General features: G+C 47.5%; 1 protein-coding gene across 3 annotated transcripts in view; it reads right to left on the reverse strand.

The window, feature by feature from the left end:
* AMOT (angiomotin) overlaps window positions 1-25211 on the reverse strand; it is a 66130-nt gene that overhangs the window by 26760 nt on the left and 14159 nt on the right. The window contains exons 2-3 of one of the 3 annotated variants that reach the window (XM_063313292.1): window positions 10115-10251; window positions 1859-2750 (exon numbers count right to left, since the gene is read on the reverse strand). In XM_063313292.1, coding sequence (XP_063169362.1) covers window positions 1859-2694 — 836 coding nt within the window. In that variant the 5' untranslated portion in view covers window positions 2695-2750; window positions 10115-10251. Of the gene's footprint in view, window positions 1-1858; window positions 2751-10114; window positions 10267-25211 lie in introns of those variants that run through there. The other 2 variants (XM_063313293.1, XM_063313291.1) reach the window with 2 other exon arrangements.

Genomic DNA, 25211 nt, shown 5'->3' on the forward strand with positions numbered 1-25211 from the left:
CATGACATGACAGAAATAGGATCATAATTAATATGGGGAGCCATCATGTCAACAGTATTTAATTGATTTAGCCTTAATTAAGGGAAAAGGTAGGTGACCTTGAGTTTTTCTGGAATAAAGAGACCTAACATGAATCAAGAGCGGATTTAATTCTTTTTCCTAGTCCCAGACTAGCACTTTTTGTGCCTGGATACCAGATGTCTCTACTGCAGCTTCAGCCTTCTCCACGGCTAGTCAATAAACCTGGATTCTCATGGTTGAGCAAGGAATTAAACCTGCTCTATCCCACAAGTCCTTACCAAAGATGTGAAGCCCGCCCTGCCTGGCAAGAGCAGCGCAGGTTCCCGACTGTCCTGTGCCTTGTCTGTGGGAACACACACTGCAGACAACTCAGCCTGGAGCTCCGACTGAACTCTTTTTAAGAACCAGTGAAGACTTCTGTATTTTCAGAGTTTAATGTTGTTAGATCTGGGTAGTGTTTTATAGCTGCGAACGTTGTAAAAATATTTACGATATTTTTGTAAAATATTTACAATATTTTTATTGTCAGCTGTTCTGGAAAAAGGTATTTTGAAAGGTGGACATTTAAAACTATAAATAAGGTTTGGTTTTATTATGCACTACTAGCTTGACTCTGCTAAAATGCACCCATCCCTTGAGTTTTGTTAATTTGTACATCACCCAAACAATTTTGCTTACTGGGTTGTTCCAAGTGTAAGAAGCAAGTGCGTTGAGCCCAGACACAATACAGCCCTCTGTAATGGCCCAGAGAAGAAAAGTGGAAGCTTGGCAGCCCCACTGCTCACTTGCCCAGATGTTCCAAGTTGCCTGCAAAGACTTCTTGTGAAGACATCTGCCAAAGCCCTGCACAATGCAAAAATACCTGCCTGTTCTGGCATTCTTCCCTATTTATTCAGAGAGATCAAAGGCCTTTTTCATGACCTTTCATGCATGCAAAGCCGACCATCTGAACACAAGCAGGGCAACTGATCAGAGAAGCAAAGCACCCATTCCCAAAATATTGTGGGACCATTCTGCTGAGCACCGAACAGGCAGTTGCTCAACTGCTAATTCACACACTTTTCTTGCCGCGGGATTAAAAACAAACAAACCCAAAAGCTTTGGCATTTGGTATGGCTGACATACATTTCCTGCAGCATGAAGGAAACGCAGCCACTCCTAGCCGGATCATCAAATTGTTCAGGGAAAAATGAAGGACTGAGCTGGCTTGATGTTCCACCCTCTGGAACAGGAAAATAAGCGCCAATTAGGCCACCCTCCCCTCCTCAACTAGGTACCTGTTCTAAAGAGGACCCACTGCTAGTTTCCTTAGATTATGTGGCAACTTTTTTTTTTTTACAAGACGTTGGGGGCACACTAGTATTTTAAATATATATATTTATGGTCTCCGAGGCCAGATGTGGTGAAGATCAGGGAGCAGGAAGGGGTCTCAAAACTTCACCTCTCCTGAAGTCACACCATCCCTGTTTCAGAGCTGGCCTTGAATCCCCCTGCCCCAAATGAGCAGTTTGTGGCTGGACTTCAGCAGGGCGATCTTTTGGGTCGTGGGGACCAGGAAACTGCTGCAAAGTCGGGGTGCTAGAAGCGGGAAGGTGCCGCTGACAGGCAACAAGATGCCCCCACCCCTTTGAGAGCATCCTCCAGAGAAGCTGGGCCTCCAATCCCTGAATCCACCACCAGCATCCTGGTGCCCGACTGCAAGGAGCCAAAATCCCACCACCCTGGCCAATGCCCCTTGGGAACCCCTGGCAACGGAAAGGACGGAAGGGCGTCCAAGAGGTGGCCTCCCCAAACCTGGGCTCAGTACTCAGGACCACGGGGAGGCCAAGCCGCTTACCGGAACGAGCCGTATTCAGGGGGGTGCTGGTACCTCACTGCAGGCCCGTCGGCACGCCCTTGCTGGGGTAGACGGTAGTCACCATAGAAATGCCCGGGCTCCTGGGGCTTACAGCTCATGGACGGGCTGGACATGTTCTTGTACGGGTATTCGGGAGGCGGCCCCCGGTGCTCCATCCCTTTCACGCCGGGCTGCGGAGGGGCTGCCCCGGGGGTCTTGTAGAAGTCGTTGGTCTGCTGGGAGGAGAGCGGGGAGAGCGGGGCGCTGGTGATGGGGGCGTGGGCCTTCACGCCGCTGGTGGCCAGGGACAGCTGCATCAGCCGCTCGCTCAGGGAGCGGACGTGTCCCTGCTTGAGGTCCTTCAGTCCTTCGTCCTGGTGGACCTTCCCTGGGCTCAGCCGCTGCACCGTGGGGCGCCCTTCGGTCCTCATCTTCTGGTTGGAGACACCAGTCACGTAAAATGCCGCCCCGACGCTGGTGTGTGGCTGGCCCCTGAAGTACTGGGACTGGACTTTGGCTTCTTCGTAGGTCGGGAGGTCCTCACCTGCCTGGAGCCTCGGCGAGAGCTGCTTCTCCATGATACTGTTGTCCATTTGAATCTCCTGGCCCTGGGGCTCCTGGCGGGCAACATGGGTCCCAATGGGGTGGTCCTGGTTGCTCAGCCCTTCGTTGGGAGCCCCGGGGCTCCCGTTGCTGGCAAAAGGCAGGGTGCTGCCCGTGGCCTGCTGGTGCAAAGCAAGGAGGGTGCGGCTCTCGTTGGGATTCCCATATCGGAGCTGCTCCTGCAGCAAACGCTGTAAGACTGTCGTCGAAGTTTGCTCTTCCGAATTCCTCATCTCCACTGCAGTCCCTCGTGGGTGGAACGTAAAGGGGGGCTGTGGCTGCCCTGGGCCTGGAAGAGGAGGGAAAGGAGGATTACTGGGGGAGCCAATGGGGAAGGGCAGGAGAGAAGAAAGGCAGGGAGGAAGTCCTGCTCCACCCCACCTTAACGTTAGGTGAGGTAAATAAAGCTAGGAGGTCCCTCTCGTGCGAGATGAGTTGAGTTTCCAGGGACTACGAGGAGGTGAAGATCTCTTCTGTACATCCCCACCCTCTATGGGCAAATATCTTGAGGCAAGGGCTACCCTTTTTTCAAATTGCTTTCTGAGGGCCATAGGGATACAACTGGTGATGACACATCACTACAGCAAAAAGGTCCAAGATACACACCTCATTTTGGGGAGGGTTTAAAGGTCTGAGAGCCTTAAGCTCTGCAAACTCAAGGGGACCCATTTTGCCCCCTGAACTTCCAAGACCAAGAAAAGCTTCCAAGAAAAGAAAAAGAAAAGAAAGTGTTGGCGCCGCCCATCCAGGGGTTCTCAACTGGCTTCAAAGGGAAGCGGATGGGTTGCATAAAGCCTCTGGGCTGCCTGTCCTGGCCTCTACACAACTAGGGACTCTCTAGATGAGTTGTATAGCTCCCAGAATTCCTTCTCTGTAGGCTCATCCACTGTGCTCACTGGGGAAAAATGAAATGAAAGTTTTTCAAGTCACTGTTCATGGAAGGAACTTTTTGTAGTTGCTCAACAATTAAGGGTTTCATTTTCACTTTCTCACCCCAAACTATGATACTGTCATGCGCTGCCTACCTCCGAGTAACACACAGACACTGATTCCGTTGAAGCAGGCTCTGGTTTATTCGTAGTGTAGATACAGTGGTAGAAAAAAGCTGAGAGTGACAGGAGCGCGCCGGTGCGGGGTTTAAATACCCCGCGCCGGTCAGTGCCCCCTCACTCGCGGTTACGTCACCCCCCCTTTGTCCAACATGCTGTCTTGCCGGTAGGTGAGGGGTTGCGAGGCCCCAGCTGGTGCCCTGGGATCGCCCATCATCGGTTTCCCTATTCCTCCGGTGATTGCTGTCAGCTGGGCGATCTCCATTGCGCTAGCGCTAACAGCTTGGGTGTGCCTCGCGATCCGCTTAGCCATTGTATCTTGTTCTTTAGTCTTTGTGAGTTGATGGCTGCTTATCTTGAGCCCCTTCCCCTGTTTCCTTGTTATTGTCATGTGTGCCATTGCGCTGATGTCTTCAGCTCAACGGCACTCATGACATACTGCCCCCTGTCCGAATAGTGCCCCCCCCGGCTTTCCGGTTTTTTACCAGGAGAGCTGTCAAAATGGTTTGTTTTTTTTTTGAATTTCCCGCCGGAGTGTTTTCGCCCCTCCCTTTGTTCCGCCCTCTCCCACGTGTCCCTCTAGGGTGTGTTCTTAGTGCGCATGCCCCGGTCACACCCTGGGCGTGCGCATGCTCCGGCCACACCCTGTTTGTTTGGCTCAGTTCGACGAGGAGAGAGGCGTGGCTGGTCGGGTGCTTATCAGCTCCAGGTAGGGCCCTTATTTTTATTCTAAGTGCATCGCCTTTGTTATGTGTGCTCCTGGGCGTTGCCCCCAGGATGCACTGTTGACTTGATTGCCACTCCCCCGTGGGCCCGGGGCGGGGGGAGGGTGCTGGCGACCGCTTGTCACTGCCTCGTGGGCCCGGGGCGGGGGGGGTGAGTCCCGGGGGGGGGAGGTCCACCCAAGTCACGGGCTTGGGGGGCCCTTTCCCTTGGGGCACGGTAGGCGGGGGGGCCCGCGAGGGAGGGGTTATGCAGGTGTCGGTTTGCTAGTCTTGCTTTAGGCTTGTCGGGGTACGCCCGGTGAAAAGCCCGGGTCAGGTCAGGCGCGTTAACGTTGTGCGCCGCCACCCATTCTGGGTGGGGGAAGTGTTTCCACCTGACCAAATAGTGTAAAGTTCCCCGTTGCCTGCGGGAGTCGAGTATGTCCCTTACGTCAAAATGATGTTGGCCGTCGATCATCACCGGTGAGGGCAGTGGCGTGCTTGGGTGCCATCGGGAGGTGGTTGCCGGTTTCAGGAGGCTGGTGTGGAATACCGGGTGGAGTCTCCGTAGGTTGTGTGGCAGGTCCAAGCGTATTGCCACCGGGTTCACTATCTGCGTGACTCGGAACGGCCCGATGTACTTAGGCCCCAGTTTTTTCGAGGGTTGGGGCGACTTTAGGAATTTGGTGGATAGGTAGACCATATCCCCCGCCTGGAACGTCGGTTGTTGGCGCCGGTGCTTGTCGGCTTGCTCTTTGTAGGCCGCCTGTGCTTCCTTCAGCGCTGCCGTGATTATTGGCCACGATTCCGCAATCTTCCGTCCCCAGTCGCTAGCGTCCACCTGGGGTTCCGGGGGTTGTGGTAGCTCCGGTATGGGGACGAAGTCGCACCCCAAGACTACCTCGAACGGAGTTTTCCCCGTGCTCGTGTGAACGGCGTTGTTGTATGCGACTTCGGCGAACGGGAGCTGTTCAGCCCAGTCGTCTTGATGGTAGTTGGTGTATGAGCGTATGAATTGTTCTAGGGTGGCATTGAGGACCTCTGTGGCTCCGTCCATCTGGGGGTGCCAGGCAGTGGATAGGGCCTGTTGGGTCCCCGTCAGCTTTAGGAAGGCCCGCCAGAATTTAGAGGTGAATTGTGCCCCTGTCGGTCACCACACGTGCGGGACATCCGTGTAACCTGTACACGTGGATGAGGAAGAGTTTGGCTAGTTGTTGTGCGGACGGGACCGATGTGCAGGGGATGAAGTGGGCCTGTTTCGAAAAATAGTCTTTCACCACCCAAATGGCCGTTTTCTTCTGGCTGGGTGGGAGGTCCACTATAAAATCCATGGAGATTTCCTCCCATGGGCGGGAGGGTTCTGCCACCTGTTGTAAAAGCCCCGCGGGTTTGCCTGGTGCCCGTTTGGCTCTGGCGCACGTTGGGCAGGACGCTACGTAAGCTTTCACGTCCCGTCTTAGCGCGGGCCACCAGAATTGACGCCTTGTTAGGTGCAGGGTCTTGAGGAACCCAAAGTGTCCCGCTTGCTTGGTGTCGTGGGATCTATGCAAGATCGCTTGGCGTTGCGAGTCCGGGACATAGATTCTGCCTTCCCCCCATGCCAGGTCCTGTGCCATCGTTACCTTGTCGGGGTTTGCCAGGAACCAGGGGTCGGTTTTGAGGGCGGCGGCGAGGTCCGTGCGTATCCCCCCTAGTAGTTGCGGTTGGCGTCGTCTGGTCACAGGTTGTCCCGCCGTTGGCTGCGCCGTAGAGTCGAGCTGCCTCCGAGCGCCGCTCCGGGTGGTCACGGCCATCCCCAGTTGAGAAGCGGATAGGACCGTCCCAATGGTGTCTGGGGCGGGCTCTTCGTCTTGGGGCAGTCGGGAAAGGGCGTCAGCCAGGAAGTTCTTTTTACCCGGCATGAACTTCAGCTGGAAGTTGAAGCGGCTGAAGAATTGGGCCCATCGGACCTGTTTTGGGCTGAGGCGTCTGGGCGTTCGGAGGGCCTCGAGGTTCCGGTGGTCGGTCCAGACCTCAAATGGTTGGGCCGCTCCTTCGAGTAGGTGTCTCCATGTTTCCAGTGCCGATTTTACCGCGAAGGCTTCCTTCTCCCAGATGTGCCATCGCCTTTCTGTCTCGGAGAATTTCCTCGACAGGTAGGCGCATGGTTTAAGGAGTCCTGTGGGGTCCTTTTGGAGTAGGATGGCCCCCAGGGAGAAGTCTGAGGCGTCGGCTTGGACCACGAACGGCCGTTCTGGGTCAGGGTGCGCGAGGATTGGCTCTGTGGTGAACAGCGCTTTCAACTTATTGAATGCGGTCTGGCACGCGGGAGTCCAATTCAATACTGTGCCTGGGTTCTTGGCGCGTCGGGTGTCCCCCACCCCTTTGGTTTTGAGGAGGTCCGTTAGGGCGAGGGCTATCTCTGCGAACCCCCGGGCGAATGATCTGTAAAAATTCGCGAAGCCGAGGAAGCTCTGGAGTTGGCGTCTGTTGCGGGGGCGTTCCCAGTTCAGCACCGCCTCGACTTTTGCGGGGTCCATTTCTATGCCGTCTCCGGAGATTCGGTACCCTAGTCTAGGCGCGCTTTATGGAATTCGCACTTTGCGGGTTTGGCATAGAGCTGCGCCCTTCTGAGCTTATCGAGGACTTGTCTGACTAGGGTCACATGTTCCTCGTGCGTTTTAGTGTAGATAAGGACGTCGTCTATGTAGACGAGGACCCCTTTGAACAGGTGTTCATGCAGGACCTCATTGATGAGCTGCATAAACACCCCGGGGGCCCCCGCAAGTCCGAACGGCAGCACTTTGTACTGGAAGGCGCCTAGGGGGCAGTTGAACGCAGTCTTCCATTCGTCCCCTTCCCTGATTCGGATGCGGTAGTACGCCTCGCGAAGGTCCAGCTTGGAGAAGACCTTGCCCATGGACAGGTGGGCGAGCATATCTTTCACCAGGGGTAAGGGGTATTTGTTGGACAGGGAAGCCGCGTTTAGGCCCGGTAGTCGGTGCAGAGCCGTAGGGTGCCGTCTTTCTTCTCCCGGAATAAGACGGGGGCTCCGACCGGTGAGCATGCTGGCTCTATGAATCCCCTCTCTAGGTTTTTATCGATGAACTCCCGGAGGGTTGCCATCTCCTTCGGGGTCATCGAGTAGATCTTCGGTCTAGGTAAAGGGACGTCGGGCAGCAGGTCAATCCGACAGTCCGTCTTGCGGTGGGGGGGTAGTTGGTCAGCTTCCGCCTCTCCGAAGACCTCGGAGAAGTCGGCGTATTGTTCCGGTAGGTCTGCTGTGGTAGCTGCGTTGTCCTGTGTAGTCGCCTCTGCTCGTCCCACAGTGGGGTTGGCTCTGCCCGCCGGAACTGGCGCCCGGTACTCGCCGTCGCCAAATATGAAGGTGCGGGTCTCCCAGTCGATGCGCGGGTTGTTTGTCGCGAGCCATGGCATTCCCAAGACTGCAATGGGTCGTCCGATGTGGGTGACAACGAACGATGTGCGTTCGGTGTGAGTGCCCATTTGCAGGGTGACCGGCTCGGTCTGCATCGTGGCTGGTTTCCCTCCCGCTGTTGAGCCGCGCAGCTGGTGGAATGCCAGCGGCGTGGGGAGGGGGGAGCAGCGGAGGTCGAGTTTGGCGACTAAGTCGGGGTGGATGAGGTTTTTCGAGCACCCCGAGTCCACTAGTGCCGCGGTCGTGGTGGCTCCGTTGCCGGCAGAGAGTTTGATTGCCGCCATTATAACGGAGCTTTCGCCGTTCCATCGAGGTGGTCCGCGCTGCTGTCCCACCGCCTGCCTCGCAACGCGTTTCAGGGCAGGCGGGGAGCGTTTCCCGCCGGCTGGTCTGGGTCTACGGCGTCCTCTTTCCCCCAGTAGGCGTCCCAGCCTTCCTCTGGTGTCGCTGTGGCTCCGGTCATTCGGCGGTGAGGGGGCGGCGGCGGGTTAGGTGGTTTGAGGCTAGTTTTCGGGGCGGGTTTAGGCACACTGGCCGGCGGTCGGTTGGCGAAGCAATCTGCCGTCTTGTGCCCCAGTTTTCCACACCTCCCGCAGGGCCCGCGATTAAATTTCTTCCTTGGGTATGTGGGACCGGCCGTCCCGACGTGTGGTGCGGGTACCTTTTGGCAGGTGTTGGTCGTGTCTTCCGTAGTTGTCATGAGGAAGGTGCGGTGCGCGTGTTCTGCTTTCCCCGCGAGGTGGATCCACCCGTGTAGAGTCTCTGGGTTGTCGCGGTAGAGGGCCCATTGAAGTACGTCGCGGTTGAGCCCCCTTTTGAACATTTCCAGCAGGGTGGTCTCGGACCAGTCGTTGACCTTCCCCGCGACGGCTTTGAACTCGAGGGCGTAGTCCGGGACAGTGCGTGCGCCCTGTTTAAGTCTTTGGAGTGCGCTTTTCGCCCTCACTTTGGCTAGTGGGTCCTCAAAGTAGCTCTTCATCTCGTTGATGAAGGCGGGGAAGTTGGCGAGGGCGGGGGAGCTGGACTCGTACAGTTGGACGTACCAGTCCGCCGCCCGGTCTTGTAGTTTGATCGCCACGGCTGCGATCTTGTCCGCTTCGGAGTCATAGGAGTGTCCGTGCCTCCCCATGAACTCCCTGGCGTTCGTGATGAAGAACGACAGTTTCGCGGGGTTCCCATCAAAGAAGATGGGGAAGTCCTTTGGGGCCCGGGCGTTTTGTGAGCCCCTTCCTCTCGCTTCCCGGCCTGTGGCGTTGTCCGCCTGGGCCGTTTGTTGGCCGTCATCTGGCCCGTGTGAGTTCGGCGCCTCGCTTGGGGTGTGGACCTGTGCGGGGACGTCGTTGGGCGGCGCGGGGGACATCAACGACTGAAGCATGGTCCGGAGTTCCTTCAGTTGGGTCTCCATGGCCGCGAGTCTAGCTTGTGCGTCCCCGTCCGCGATCCGCGCCGCCGCTGGGGCCGGTTCCATCGGTGTGTCGGCGGGGGTGGGTCGCCGGTGGGGTTCAGGCTCTCCCGACCGTTGGTCCGCTTCCTCCGCCGTCGGCTGGGTTGCTTCTTCGTCCTCCCCCGTGCTTACCGCCGTTGGGCTGCCGCTCCACGCCCGTGGCTGGGGTGCGATGTGGGGCGCGGGGTTCTCCGCTGGTCTCGGGAGGTATGTTGCTCCCTCCCGTGGCCGGGTTGCCTCCGTCGCCATCTCCCCTTGGGGTTGGAGCTGAGGCTTGGGTTGGGCCGGGTGGGCGTCCATGGCTCCGGGAGTCCGCGGTGCCTCTGGCCTCGATCGGTCCTCCTCTGCTTCTTGCCGTGCGGCTCGCCCCCCTTGTCCGCATCGCGCCGGCCTCATCGTTCCTGGTCTTCTCGCCGTCTACTCCTCCCGCGGCTCGTTGTCGTCCGGTGGGGCTCGGCGAGGCTGAGTTTATGACTCTCAGCTTTATGTCATGTGCTGCCTACCTCCGAGTAATGCACAGACACTGATTCCGTTGAAGCAGGCTCTGGTTTATTCGTAGTGTAGATACAGTGGTAGAAAAAAGCTGAGTGTGACAGGAGCGCGCCGGTGCGGGGTTTAAATACCCCGCGCCGGTCAGCGCCCCCTCACTCGCGGTTACGTCACCCCCCCTTTGTCCAACATGCTGTCTTGCCGGTAGGTGAGGGGTTGCGAGGCCCCGCTGGCGCTCCGGGATCGCCCATCATCGGTTTCCCTATTCCTCCGGTGATTGCTGTCAGCTGGGCGATCTCCGTTGCGCTAGCGCTAACAGCTTGGGTGTGCCTCGCGATCCGCTTAGCCATTGTATCTTGTTCTTTAGTCTTTGTAAGTTGATGGCTACTTATCTTGAGCCCCTTCCCCTGTTTCCTTGTTATTGTCATGTGTGCCATTGCGCTGATGTCTTCAGCTCAACGGCACTCATGACAGATACATGTAAACTGTGGTGGGCAGTTGCCACACACGGAAAAGGCTGAGCAGTCTCTGAAGGCGACCACTACTTACTTTTATTTGTGGACTCAGAAGGAACCGTTCCGAAGCATGAGGAGAGGCTGGCCCTTTTTGGCAAGGCAGGAACAGGGTTATATATTCAAGATTCTGTCGTGATTGGAGCTACTCAATTCTTCACTCTTTAGAAAGTTCTGAAAACAGGAAAGGGTGAAAAATTGTTAAAATACCTTATATGTATTTTTTCTTTTCCCAATAACAAAATCTTTTTTCTTAATTTCTAGCACAAAAGCTGGCAATGTTGCACCTTTGGACACCACAACATTCATTAAATACCTAAATAATACCTGGGGAATCTCCTTTTATTTAAAAGTTAACACATACACACACACACAGCATCATGGAAACTTCCAAAGTTTCAGTGTTCTTGCATGAGAATTTGCTAAGTTTTCGGTAAAAGCATAAAAGGTCTTGAAGCTGAAACGGAGGCCACCTTACTATTTTTTTCATTGCCTGCATCTGCAAAAGTTTTCAGACTTGGTTCTAGCTCTTAAGAATCTGAGGTCCCCAGATTAGAAAGAATTCTAAGAATAGGCAGTAATATAAGGAAGACTAGCAAGCATAAGGTACTGGAGGAGAAAGACTTCCAGGCCTTTGGGGCGTCTTCCCGTGTGCTCCGTGTATCCTCGATAAGCCTCCCACCAATAAAGCTGCCATCTAATCTGAGGACTCATGTTCTTCACAGGATAAAGGGAATGGACCTCCAACACCTATCATGGGCTCTCAGGGCAGCAGACGAATCTTCCCACTTAGATCAGCATCCCTTTACCCAGCAGGGTTATGTTCCTGGGAACAGAAGACAGAATTTACTATGTGCAACCCAAAAGAGAAGGCGTCAAATGGGTAAGGGTGACAAGATTTTGGTGTCTCGGTAAAGGATAGGATTTGGGAATACAAAAAGGGGTGAGGTGGGAGGACATTCACTCCCAGTGATCCCCAACAGCTTGACTCTGGTATCAAACATGGCTGGATTTTGGTTCAAATTTGAGGAAGGGCATGTGGTTCCTTAATCAACCAGATTTTCCTTATTGTACTTTCAAGAGAACTGTAAGGAATGACATCAGCATCTGGTATCATTGGGATTGAAAGGGAAATATTCACAATATTTCTAATATGCAAAGAGTCAACACTGTATGAGGCAGTGGCTATAGTATTTAGAGTGTTAGGACATGAAGACTTGGGTTCAAATCCATGTACATGCCTAATGTTCCCAGAGTCATCTGAGGCTGGTTAACTCCTTCCCCAATAATCTATTTTGAAGTCTTAATGAACAAGCAGAATTGGGGAAATGAGGATAAGAGAAAAAACACAGGCCTCCTTAGTTCCTTGGAAAAGGAATGGAATATTTTTTTTTAAATCAAGCAATAGCAGTATGAACACACTGGTTCAAATTAGGAACCAAGACCATCCAAACAGCCTTGTTTATGGTTCTGCATTCTCAATGGTTTATTGTAAAGGAAAGGAAGTAGATTTAGATGGACAGAGGATCTGAAATTCTGCATTTAAGCAAAATTCTATCTGTTTGTTGGGTTGGGTGGGGTGAATTAGGGAGAGTGGTGAGTAAAGTTGTGGAATGCTTTTAGAAAGCAGCAAATAGATAGTGATAACAATGGGTATTTTATCTAGACTAGAGAGCTTAACTATGATTTAAACTATATACAAGTGACTGTAGAATTCATGTGACCAAACTTAGGAAGATAGTGAGAGATAACATATCTTCTCCTGACGGGTTCCTAAGAGAACTACTAAAGGCAACCCCCACCCTCAAAGGGCTGGGGAATGATAGGAATGGTAGAGTAGCTGATCTGGACATCACCAAGTTGAGAAAGGGGTCTTTAAAAACACAGCAAAGTAGAACCTATGCCAAACCCCCACTCCCACCCCAAATACTGCACGACTCCTAAAAATTATTCCTAGGGCATGTCCTAATCAGCAACATTAAAACAATAGCAAAAGGAGTAAAAAGAATGAAAAAGAGGAGAAAAAAACTCCGACTGAAACATGAGGATAACAAGCTTAACGTACCAGAAGATCAAACGCTTGTAAGAAAGCAAGAAATACTTAAGACTAAGCAGGACTATCTTAGGAAATAGCTAAGGTAGTCTCCACAAAGGAAGACTCATGACTGAAGGCAGGCTGGCTTCAGGACACCAAAAATGAAAGCTCAGATGTTGGTGGCTTGCAAAGAACTTCTCCAGAATCTGTAAATTAGTGACCAGGCTCCTATGGAGAGTCAGCCTTTGTGGTACCCTCATCCACAGCTATTGTGGATTCCAGAGCTCATATTCATCATTTTGAGCTAGATCCAGCAATATCTTGAAATCACAGTTGCCTCAAGAAGGTACGCCACATTCCACATAACTATCTGCAGCATTCTGGATCTGCTGAAGAGTCCATAGACTTTTCTCTGGTGTAACAGGCATCCAGAGAGGGCATGCTACAGACCCCTTCTGTTAAAGAGTTCCATCTGACAGGGTAATGGTGTCATGGAAGTGTGCCTTCTCTGGAGTAGCCCCTGCCCTTTGGAACACTCTCCCCCCAAAGGTGAGAGAGACCCCTTCACTCCTGGACTTCTGCAAACAATTAAAGACCTGGTTTTGTCACCATGCCTGGGGCCGGAGGGAGAATAGTCACTCCTGGGATGGCTAGCTCCCTAGAATGGCCCTGTTTTGCTTGCAGGTTTACAGAGAACTTTTAGCCATCTGGTTTCCATCATATTTATATTTTATTATGTATTATATTTATTCTATAGTTTTATATTGCATGGTTTTACTTGTGTCTTATTGTAAACCGCCCAGAGTCCCTCCTTGGGGGGAAATGGATGGTGATAAATTTGATAAATAAATAAATAAAACTATAGCAGCTGTCATCTTTGCTGGCCAATGACCAAAATAAAATGGCTGGCTGACTGACTGACATCCGTCATCCTAGTCAGGTCTGAAATTAGACAAACACCTTTCTGACTACTGCCACCATACTTCATGGTCCCAGCTTCTGAAACCTGCACTTTATAGGGGAATGCAACCAAATCCAAGGCAGGCTGAACCTGTATTGTGAAATAATTAATTATATTAAGCAAGGGGTCCTCTGTTTTTAATTAAATTGAGCTTCATTTTGTTTCGAAGTTCTAGTCAAGAAAGTCAACAGCTTCTCAGGAACTGTGATAGAAAAGGAAGACCATGCTTTTCATTAGGTGACTCTGTCCCAATCTTTTCACCCAACCTTCCTCACAGGGTTGTTGCTGTAGGGAGAAATAGCAGGAAAGAGTGTTATATATGTTACTTTGAGCTGCTAATGAAAGGCATGATATAAGTCTCATAATCAAATGACACTAGATGATTTCTCCAAGCTGCTTAGCAGCAGTTAAATTGCTCAGGATATTGACCGGACCTTTTGGGACACCATATTGAACAATCATGTTACCTAACAGAAATCTCACAGTGCTATAGTAATAAAGGTTATTTATTATTATGTATTTATTATGTATTATTTATATCTATTTATATATAATATAAATAATATCATTATTATTACTCATTAATAAAAGTCATCAAAGAACAAAAATTCCCCTCAACACATGGCTATGGTCCTTTGGACAAACTATGGTTTCCAAGTCAAAACATACTGGGAAGTACCTCACAAACTAGTCTCAGCATGTTAACGGTTCTTCTTTCCATATTATGAGTCAACCCTGGACCAAAAGAGCACTCAGAATGACTGAGTGAAAATGTGACTGTGGCAAAACAAGTCACAGTACTTTGTGGTCACCATCACAATGGAAGTGGCCTGGTCATGTGCTCTAGCTTGAGCTTGACTGACTTCAACTCGAGCCATTTACCAATGACATTCAAGTCACAATCACTGCTATGTCATCACTCCTCAGAAACTCAATGTATTTGGTTCTCCAAAATGGGGAAGGATACGTAGGTATCAGCACATCAACTGCCAGGGCCATGTTTCTATCCCAGTGCTAGACTGCAGCTTCAACAAAAATTGCTTATGAAGGTAAAAAGAACATTTTCAAGACCTTCAAGAAATCATGAAGATGCAATAAAGTTCTGAAGAGGGCTGTTCCGATATTATCTCTCATCAGTGTCAAACTGAGGAGATGCTACAACTCTAAGCTATACAATTATAAATGACAACACAAACAAAACTTATCTATGATGTCATGAAAGACTTCAGCAGCCTTCTCCAACTTCACATGAGACTCACTAGATGAGTGTGGCTAGAAATCACAGCATCCCAATTCAGGACAATCAAGGGCCACAGTGGGAGCTGTACTTAAACACATCCAGAGAGCACAAAGCTAAGACTACAATTTTACCTCTTCAGTCCCCAGCATAACCTGCTCCTGTATGGAGAATTAATATTGTGAAAACTCAAAGCAGTGCAAGTTTTGCTCACTAATTGCTTCTGCTATACTCTAAAGAGCTTCAAACTTTTTGATCAGACTACAGAGTGATTTAAAAAATTATGATGAAATGCAAAAGTCTATCTCCACCTTTCTGGCAGCATATTCTTTCAACATCAAGTAGATTATCCTTCTGAACTGTTTTACAAGCTGCTCTTCAAAAGAGAGACAAGATGACTCTCTCATCCACTTAGCCAACAAACACATTTACTTAAATTAAAATCTATATTAAAGTAGACAACCCGGTGACCCACTGGGTCGCCGTCTCAGAGATATTCCTTACCAGATTCCTCGATGCCTTCAACGGTGGCAGGGCTGCTAAAGTCCTGGAAAAGTTCTAAAACATTCAGGGAGACATTCAGACATGCATCTGCCTTGAAAGTAGCCAATGCTGAACTGTATAGCCCAGCCAAGCGTCAGGGGTTGACCGCAGGAGATGTTTTATGACATTTTGCATTATGTCATAAAATGTTTTAGGATGATTTTTATGTCATAACATGTTTTATAAAATTTGCCAAATTTCAATCCCACGGGAGTCATGGGTCCCGGATTTTGGACGCATTCTGTAAGTTAGCCCATTTGGGGTACCTTCGCTCAAAAATTGTTGCCCTACAATGCACCATTTTGCCCAGTTAAAGGTTACAGACACAAGAGTTTTAGTAATATATAGATTGGTTCTCCGACCATCAGGATTCTTAAAGTCATGTACTCTTAAAAAGAAATGAAATACAACTGTCGTAACAAAAAGGCAAATAACAACAAACAATAAACAATTATTTAAAAACAAGCTAAACATACATACACAAATCAGAGACCAGTCTCAAGTTATCAGGAAAGTTCCACAGATCTTGATCTTCCATTTTAAATACAGTATGTTCTGCGCATGGGGCGGATGAGATAATAAATGGAGGCTCTTTCCTCACAGTTACAACAGCTGAACCTTTACTGTGTGATCAACTTCAGGATCACTTCTTGAAAAACACATCCCTTTTCCCCACTGCATTCAATGAGACCAAGAGCATCTTGCTTTGGGACCATTGAAGCTTTCCTCTCCCCTAGATTTCCTGATCTCTTCCTACAGGGAGAATCCCAGAATCTGAAGGGACCACTGAGGCTATTGGGTTTAACCCTGTTCAGGGCAGGAATCCAGGTTACAGCTTCCCTGACCAATGGCCTCCACCTGAAGATATCCAGTGCAGGGGAGACAATCACCTCTCCAAGCCTGTCATTCCGCGGTTGAACTACTCTTCAAGAATTCTCCCCAACAATCAGAATGTGAATTTCTCATCTCATCAAGAAGGCATGGAAGTCTCAGTAAGGTCTGCAATTGTCCTGGACAAGTAGAATTTTTTTCAACCACTGAGCAGCCAAGCTGTTTCTTCCTTTTGTCCATTGTTCTGCACCAATGAGCAAACTTGCTCAATATTTTCATTGTGAAATGCATCAGTAATGTTTTACTACAGCGCAGAAATACAGAATACAGAAATTTATTATGTGGAACTTCCTTTCTCCCCCTAGGACTCCTGGTAGGCCTTGAAAGGCATTTCCTTAGCTAATGAATGGAAAACGAGGAAATGAATAGAAAACCAGGTCACGAGCCAACGCAAGGTTCTAATCCACAGAGAACTAGAGGAAGAGAGGCTGGTGGTCCTATCACAGAATGGTCAAGGAGAAGGAGCAAGACAGGGGTGGGAGGGCCAGACAGCAAAGGGTCTTCACTAAGCTCAGTGACTGGAATGAAAGACAGACATCTAGGAGATACAGGAGCTGCCACCATTTTGTGTATGTTGCAGGGAAAATAGGAGGAGGAAGGAGCATTAGGTATGTTCACCACCTTGGGTTATTTATAAAAATAGTAAAGGCGGGATAGAAAATAAAGAAATAAATAAAATAAATACGTTTGCGAGGGAGAAACAGACCAAGCCAGCTGGTTAAAAAGGAGTCCATGCCTGGAAAGACTGAATGCACGGTGACCCTATCTGTTGTGGGGTGCCATTTCGATTTCCGCCTCCTGCGTCGAACCACAGGCCTTCTTCCTTGCAATGCATTACTGCAGTTCTGTAACTTATGCCCAACATTACTTTATCTACTTGAAAAAGCCCAGGATATCACTGAGCAGAAACACAGACCTAGTCTACGCATTATACGTTGTTTAATCATGGCTTGGTGTATTAACATTCTATACTGAATCCACATACAGTAACTAGTTTACCACAGTGCGTGAACATAGCTGGCTGGGGAATTCTGGGAGATGAAGTCCACACATCTTCAAGTTGCCAAGGTTGAGAAACACTGCTCCAGATCATCTATATCTAATCTCTTCTATTTTCCACTGGCAAACTGGCTTCCTTTGACTGTTCATTAGCCTCAAACAAACTGAGTCATTCTTAGTGAAAAAAGGTTTCAAAATACTTTGTGTAATGAAAATCATATAGAATAATATTCACTCTGAAAACACCGACTACAAATTCATGGAGAAGAATGAACACAAATTCCCCAGAACAAGAATAAACAATGCTCTACTTCCCTCAAGGACGAGCACTCCCTGGAAAGGGAGCAAAATCATATCAGAGTGATCTTGAAACTGATTTTACAGAACACATTTGCATATGTACAGTTTTAAGACTGAATGGCTTATTTGAATAATATGGAACGCAATGCACAATCTAGGAGTGATCTTTACAGACAGTACTGGAAATTACGGTACATATAACTCCCACAAAATGCTGCATAATAAATTTGCTGCAGCACCACAGGCATCTTCCCTTTGCTTGTGAAGCAGATGCCTAAGAAATTAATTCCAACTTGCAAAAATCTGTTCTGGAGTTAAAAACAAAAACAAAACAAAACAAACTAACAGCTTCCTGGAATCATTCAGCCATTTTCTGTTCGCAGTCGGTGATAAATGTCTCCTCTGCTTCCACTGTTGGTCTTGAAAACAGCCCCTTAGTAAAACCGTGAAGGTTACAAGGGAGTATCAAATGCTCAAGGCAGAGATGGGAACAAATATTTAGGGAAAGTTAACAATCCAGCCCATGCCTCCTTAAACATAAAAAAACAGCCCTGAATTCTGATGATACATTCATACAATCGTAGAATGTAAGGGTTGGAAGCCATCTTGGAGACAATCTAGCGCAGCGTTCCTCAGCCTTGGCAACTTGAAGATCGGAAGGCCCTGAAGACCTGGTTCTGCCGTCTCGCTTGGGGCGGGAAGGGGGGTTGGGGGTGGCTCACGCCTCAGAGCTCCTCCCCCCGGATTGGAATTTTTATAGCCACTTGGATTCTATATTATTTATATTGTATTTTATATTTGTAACTTGTTTTTATTTTTATGGAATTTTAACATTTGTTATAGTATCAATTTTATTGTAAACCGCCCAGAGGCCCTCTTTTCGGGGAGATGGGTAGTAACAAAATTTGAATAAACAAACAAACAAACAAATAAAAAAATGTGTGGGCTTCAACTCCCAGAATTCCCCAGCCAGCGTGGCTGACTGGGGAATTCTGGGAGTTGAAGCCCACACATCTTAAAGTTGCCAAGGTTGAGAAACACCGATCTAGTGAAAACCCTGCCAGGGTAGGTATGCACTATTACAGCATCCATGACAGATGGCTGTCCAATCTCTTTTTAAATATAGCCAGTGAAAGAGGGTCCACCACTGTCTGAGACGGTCTGTTCCCTTAAAGAACAACTCTTAACTTTAAGAATTTTCCTGATGTCCAACTAAAATCCAATGCCTTCTAATTTCAACTCAAACTGTACCTTGTCCTGTCTTCCGGAAAGACTCTGAATGTTTCTGCCCTTTTATGTGGCTGCCCTTCAGAAACATGAAGACATTGTTCCCCACAGGAAAACAGACCCAGTGCCCCCAACCACTCCTTATAGTTTGTTCCTTTCCAGCCCTTCCTTAAGCGGGCTGTTCTCCTCTGGACACACTTCGGTTTGCCAATGTCCTTCCTAAAATGCAGCATCCAGGACTGGATGCATTATTCTGCTTGTGGTCTGACCAGTGCAAAGTAGAGAGAGGAAGAATGACTTCGCTTGCATCTTGACACTATTTCTGATGGCACACTCAGGGTATTCTATGTCCACACATTCTGTCATGAGCACTGATGGTGAGCAGGAGGGGGCCCCTATCCAGGGGGGAAAATGCATGCGTAGTACTGAGGAGTTGAGCAGCCATTCAAAGAGACACAGATCAGACCCGCCTTGACTTTGAGGTTTATCTGTCTGGGTTTTTCCCACGCTTCTTCAGTTTGTTAGGATTGATGTCCTAACAGTCAGGAAACCATGCTGAGACAAGGAATAGGTCTCTAGTACTTTATTGCTGCTACATTAGACAGAAAATCCTAACAAACTGAAGAAGCGTGGGAAAACGCAGACAGATAAACCCCAAAAGTTAAGGCGGGTCTGATCTGTGTCTCTTTGAATGGCTGCTTAACTCCTCAGTACTATGCATGCGTTTTCCCCCCTGGATAGGGGCCCCCTCCTGCTCACCATCAGTGCTCATTCTTGCAGTAAACTAAACTGATCACTCTTATCAAAAAGGTAGATTTGGGTTAGTTTGGTGTAACTTGTTCTTGATAAACCCATGCCTCCTCTTGCAAAGCAAATAATTCTTTTCTAAATGCTTGCAAACCGACTGCTTAATAATTCATGCCAGAATTTTGCTCAGTATTGACGTCAAACTGACTGATCTGTGGCTACCCAGATCTTCTTTCAATAGCCTCACCAATTTATGACTTCTTTTTCATTATTTTTCTTGGATATTGTTGCAGATGCACTCTCATTCCCATAGAAATCTTGAAAATGCTCTTTCCCAGCATCCCAATTCACTCCATCCCTTTTCTTTTTAAACCCATTCATTCTCATTCTCCTCAAGGATCCTTGTTTTGCTCTGTCCACCCATCTCCATTGCATTTTTAATTTCCATCCGAATAACTTTGCATCTTCTCTGCCTCTTTTAATCTTAACTGTTCCTTTCTCTCTTTAACTATACTCTTTTCTTCTTCTCCTATACACATTACACCACAGCTTTCTCATTTTTTTGCAGCAATAATTTTCTAAATGCATTTTCTTCACTCATCCATAGCTGTTTTCACTTCATCATTCCACCAAGCATCCTTTTTCATTCTTCCCATCACTGTAACTCTACACAAACCTCTGACACTCTGTGATATAATTTTTCTACTCCATTTCAAGCAGCTTCCACATCTTCTTTCCTTATGTCCCCTTTCCATTCATCCTGTTGGGATAATCATCTGTCTTCTAATACTTCCTCCTATAGGACTCATACTGTCTCCTCCTGCAGTGATATTCACTCTTGTTTCTTTACTTTTTTCCCTCGTGTATCCCCCAAGATCCACTCTTAATACTACCAAAATATCTCCCAAATTCAGACTCTCTCATCATCCCTTGTATTCAGCACTAGTTCTTTCATCATAAATAGTCCACTCACTCCTTTAAATTTATATTCATTCCTTTGTCATATGAATATTTATGCTTAAACCTCATTATTTGAAACAAATACCTTTTCTAAGCAGATACCCAAAAATCAATCACTATTCTCCTTCATTCTTGGGTTTCCAAATGGCCCAATTGTATTTTCTGAATTTTCTTGTCTTATTGCCACTTATCTATTCATATAACCCAGCAGAATATATTTTTGTATATTATTTTGAAATGTTGAACAATTCTCCCTAAAATATATATTGTTTCTTTCAATATCATTATTCATTGAAATGTAACAGTGAACTATCACCAACCTATGGATTTCTACATCCATATACACACAGCACTCTAGATGACACCAATTTGTAGTTTCTCAATATATTTTAGCCTTTTATTCATACTTAAAGCTCCCTCTTCATACTCCTACAGGGATTCACCAACTCTACTCCCCCAGAACAAAACCATTTCATTCAAATCTATTGCCTCCTTCTTTTTTCTTTTAGCTTTAGAGACACTCAACATAACTGTATTTATTTCATTTCACTTGTTAATTCATGCTCTTTATGATTCACTCCTATTACATTCCAGGTTGCAATCATCCATATCCTGTGGTCATCACCAGATGGACCCATTAGATATTGGCCTCTGTCATCTATCATGGCTTTGGTCAATCAAGGCTTTCACATAACGCTTTGATAACATGTAGATTAGATTATCATCCCTGGTGATACTGTGCCACATATAGGACTCCCTGGTATAGCTGGAGTTCTTGCAGGACCCTACTGCCATCCCAAAGTATGTTCACAGCTTCAGGGCATCAGAACTTGATCAGTGGTAAGAGAACTAAGTGGACAGGTGAAGAAATAACAAGAGTTGGACAGAGACTGAGAACTTGGGATATAAGCAAATGCAGGTAATTGTAACATTCCACATGAGTTACAGAATTTGTGATAAACTGTTCTCCTGTAAATGATGGAAAGCTATTTCCGAACTTGTACTTACAACTGGACAAACAACCCCAAAGCAAAAGGACTCCCTTGGATAGTGAATGCTTTTGGAAAAGAGAAAAGACCAGGTGGCCTGAGTACGCTGGGCTTCTCCATCTTAGATCTGGCTTCCCTTTCTTCCCCAGGTCCTCTCTCTCTCTGCCAACTGTGTTTCAGATGAACACACAGGTGTGGCAACAAGCAGGTGCATGGATGGAGGCCAGGATTTTACATCCTCATTCCAGGTGGAGAACGTCAGCCTCACCACTTTCTCATTTGCTGATTTCTCCCATTAACTCAAAACAAGCAGTAAAACGGCTGGCAGTCAGAGGAGACCTTTTCCAGGATCTTGACTTCCAACTATTAAAGGGGTATCATTCCAAAACCAGGTGATCATTTGTAGATATTTAATCCATAAGTGAACATTTTCTTGTTGTTAAAGGTCAACATTTTCCACCAGCTTGATGACTATAGTGCTACCAAGGTGTTTTCTAAGCATCAGAGTGGATATGAGAGCTTGAACATCCAAGATGCTTTAAGTTGACCTGATCCTGCTCAACACTCTCTACAATTAAATTGTATCCTGCTGGACACATCTTGCTGGATGCTGTTATAATGTGCCACATTTTAGCCCAAGTTCTGGAAAGTGGAGCATTGGGAATACAAGCATTCTTCCCCATGCAGAGTCCAATCCTACATATGCATACCTGGGATTAAAAGAACTTGTTCGCAAGAAAGTTGGCACTGGATTTGCAATGTGAAACAAAACAGCTGGTAAAAGAGAACACTTCCATGCTTTTTCCAGACAGGAACCCAGGAACAAAGCTCCTCAACAGAGTAAGGTCTTGCCCCACTGTGACCCAGTGTCTCCCAAGAAGAAATAGCTGAGCTTAATTATTAGACTCTGTTCTTTTGTTTTGTTCTTCAGCGTTTCAGGTCCTGCTCTTTTTCGGTTGTTAGCAGCCACATCCCACAAGCATCTGAAAAATGCACTGGCGTCATTCTCCTTTCTTCCAGTGGTTTGGCCATTCCTTTGCTGATTTAGTCCAGATCTCTCTGCTGGGCTCCCCGCTAATGAAAACCACATGAGATCACGCTCTAACCTTCGAGCACTCAAAACTGTGTCCTCCAAATTCGTCGAGAGAAACAGAAAACACAAAAACCCGGGTCTTTCTCATTGGCGTAAAAAGTGTTAAGCTGCAGGAGAGATCAGATAGCACATATTCTAGCCAGACATTTATTTACTGTGGGTTTTTTCCTCCCCGTATGAACTTCAGCTGTTGACATGGTTCCTATGCTTACCATTAAAAGAGTGCTTTACAGATGTCAGAATTTCTGACCTAAAGTATTTTAGACAAGTATTTTGGAGTCTGTTGGGATTGAGGATGTAGACAAATACCACGATAAATAAATACAATTTAATTAAGCAATCTGCAAGGGAGCATGTTTGCAGCTGCTTCAATGCAGGGGCTCTCACCACTGGGTCCACACAAAAACTGTAGTGGAGATTCTTTGACATCTGGACCCAGGTACTATTATTTATAAATCACTGCCTGTTATTTAACATGTTGTGTGAATCCAACCAAATGCATCTTATTCAATACACCAGGATCAAACAAATCGTGGCTTAGAATGAAGCACAAATCCAGATTTCTGCCTCCAAGAAATCACATTGATGAAATTCTGGTAGGACTTATATTCATTGAGTTATATCCCACCCTTCTTCCAGGAGCTCAAGGCAGCTTCTAGATGGAGCCCTCTTTATTTTATCCTGCAACAATCCTGGGAGGTAGGTCATGCTAAAAGAGTGCCTGACCCAGAATCACTCATGGATGAGTTTCCACAGCTGAGTGTGAACAGTCTAGTGAAAAGGAAACATCCCTAAACTCAAGGGCTGCATTTTATTTTGTTTTAGGCCTCCAAAGCATATTGTGGTGACCTGCTGATATTATTAGATGACCCATGGCCAAAATATTCACACCCCACCACTTTTTTACTGGTTTTTTTTCTCAAAATAGGTGGGCTACATCTACTACAGATGTGGCATAAGTATTGAAACTTTATTTTTTAAATTTTTAAAATGTTTTTATAGTAAAACAATTACTCTCTCAAGAGTTGCCACTTTGTAACCAGCTTTGGATGACAGGGACTATTGCCCCCCCCCTCCAAAAACAACTAAGTAGTTTCCAAAAAGCCAGGGACACCATCTTCTATATGAGCCTACTTCAGCTGAAAGGTCTTCAGGAGAGATGCTTCTCTCCAACTTGCTTTTGCTAGGAGCACATTCGGGGCAACAGCAAAGGAGGAGTGTCTTGGTCGTTGCGCTGGAATCCATAATCCACGATTCCAAACTCTAGAATCCATGATAAGTCAGGCCAGGATAACGCCATCTTTGTAGCCTGATCATCACTAGCCAAAGAAATACCCTGGCTTTATGCCTCATCCTAAACTATGATTTTAAGCCAAAACTTAGCTTCCCTTGACTGTAATGTCCAGACTGAAACAAAACAGCAATCTACAAAGTTGGCTTCATACGCTGCTCTTAGCTAACAGCAACAAACCATATGACGTCTCAGTAATACGGGTGAACCATGATTCAGACTCAGTCCTGCCTGCTGAAGGGGATTGTCTTCCGAATTAGGTTTAATCCTGGCAAGTGTTCTTACTTGTTTCTTAGCGGGTTTTTTTAAAAAAAATATGAGCATTTATTTAGCCAATTTTAATGTTTTAAACCAACCTTACCGCTTTATCTGAACATTACTGTTAGCTGCCTTGAACAGAATTTGGGTGGGTACAGGTATGCCTTCCCTAGCAGCAACGGCCAGGAAGACGGATTTGTGGACCCATGAAAGGCCAGCAAAGATCAGAAGGAAAAAGGTGTGCGGGGGGGGGGGGGAGGCAGGGGCAGCAGCGCTATGCGATTGCTGCGTCTGTCCTGTAAGCCGCAAAAGCAGGAAAAGCAGGATTCTGTCCTGCTGAGTAATATGCGCAATGGTTAGTGATAGCAAGGGTTCATTAGAGTCTGTTTCCCCTTAAGGAAAATCTGTGCAATATCACAACTTGGAAAACTGGCTTCTCTAAAGTCAGTTATTAAATGCAAAAACACCCTGGAATCAAGCTCAACTCCTGTTGACTATGAAGACACATCTGTGGTGTTTTCTTGGTGAGCAAACTGAAATGGTTTGCAGCTGCCTTTTCCTGGGGTATTTTTCAACTTCTTGGTCTAGCTCATGGCCCTGGGATTCTCCACTGGCCTCTCTCAAGTCTAACCAAGTCCAGCATGCTTAGTTTCTAAGACACACCCAAAACAATTAGTGCACATTGATTCGCACATCATCCTCTTTCTCACCTGAGAAGCAATGATGTGCTTTGTAATCTGGAGATAACTGGAGATTTAGGCAGGCCTACCCTCAGAGTAGCTGCTCAAGGCAAGTTCCATCCTCTCCTCTCCCTGCTCCGTTGCAAGCGTTTGAGAAGACCCTGGAAGGGCCTCTGCCATGCTGACAGAAGCAGGCTGGATCCCATGCAGGGTGTCTTTGGGACCGGAAGGCAGCGTCCTCCTTCCGACGTGGGGACACAGCCATCAGACCTCAAGTTTTAACTAAATCAGGTTTGTTAATGTGACACGAGGAAATCTATGACTGGAATGTAATCCACTTTGCCAAGTTTACTTTTAATGAAGAATAAATAGAAATGAAAACCAAATCCTGGCCCATCCCCTGCTTTTTGGAGGGTGACTCCTGCCAGCCTACTCAAAAACCTAGCTTGGCCCTTAATCCAGCAGCTGTGCCCAAGCTAAACTGCACCTCTAGAGCAGAGGAAGATCACCTTTCAGAGGACTGGCATTTAAAATGAAAATTTTTTTTGACAGGCAAAGAGTAACAATGATGTCACAGGGATGCTATTAAAAAAAAAAGTTTAGGATTGTTTTTGCTTTAGTTCTTGAGTTGTTAAATCAGGTTAATATTTACCGGCTTTTTTTCAGTGGTTCTTCACTGAAGAAAAATGGAGAGGTATCACATGTGATCATCTCTATTTCTCGTGGAATGTCCTCTGAAATTCAATGGCCTAATTTCTGGGAGGCACCGAAAAGGAATATACGGAGGACCTGTGTGGCCACAGGAGGCCAACCTTCTATGGGGGAAGAGAAGGGGCCTGGAAGAGATTCACCAGGCGCAAAATCCAGGCCTCCCTCATTGATGACATGCATTTAACTAGCACCAGGATCTGCAGAAGAGACAC

The sequence above is a fragment of the Candoia aspera genome, chromosome 12 (genome assembly GCF_035149785.1).
Source record: "Candoia aspera isolate rCanAsp1 chromosome 12, rCanAsp1.hap2, whole genome shotgun sequence".
Classification (NCBI taxonomy): Eukaryota; Metazoa; Chordata; class Lepidosauria; order Squamata; family Boidae; genus Candoia; species Candoia aspera.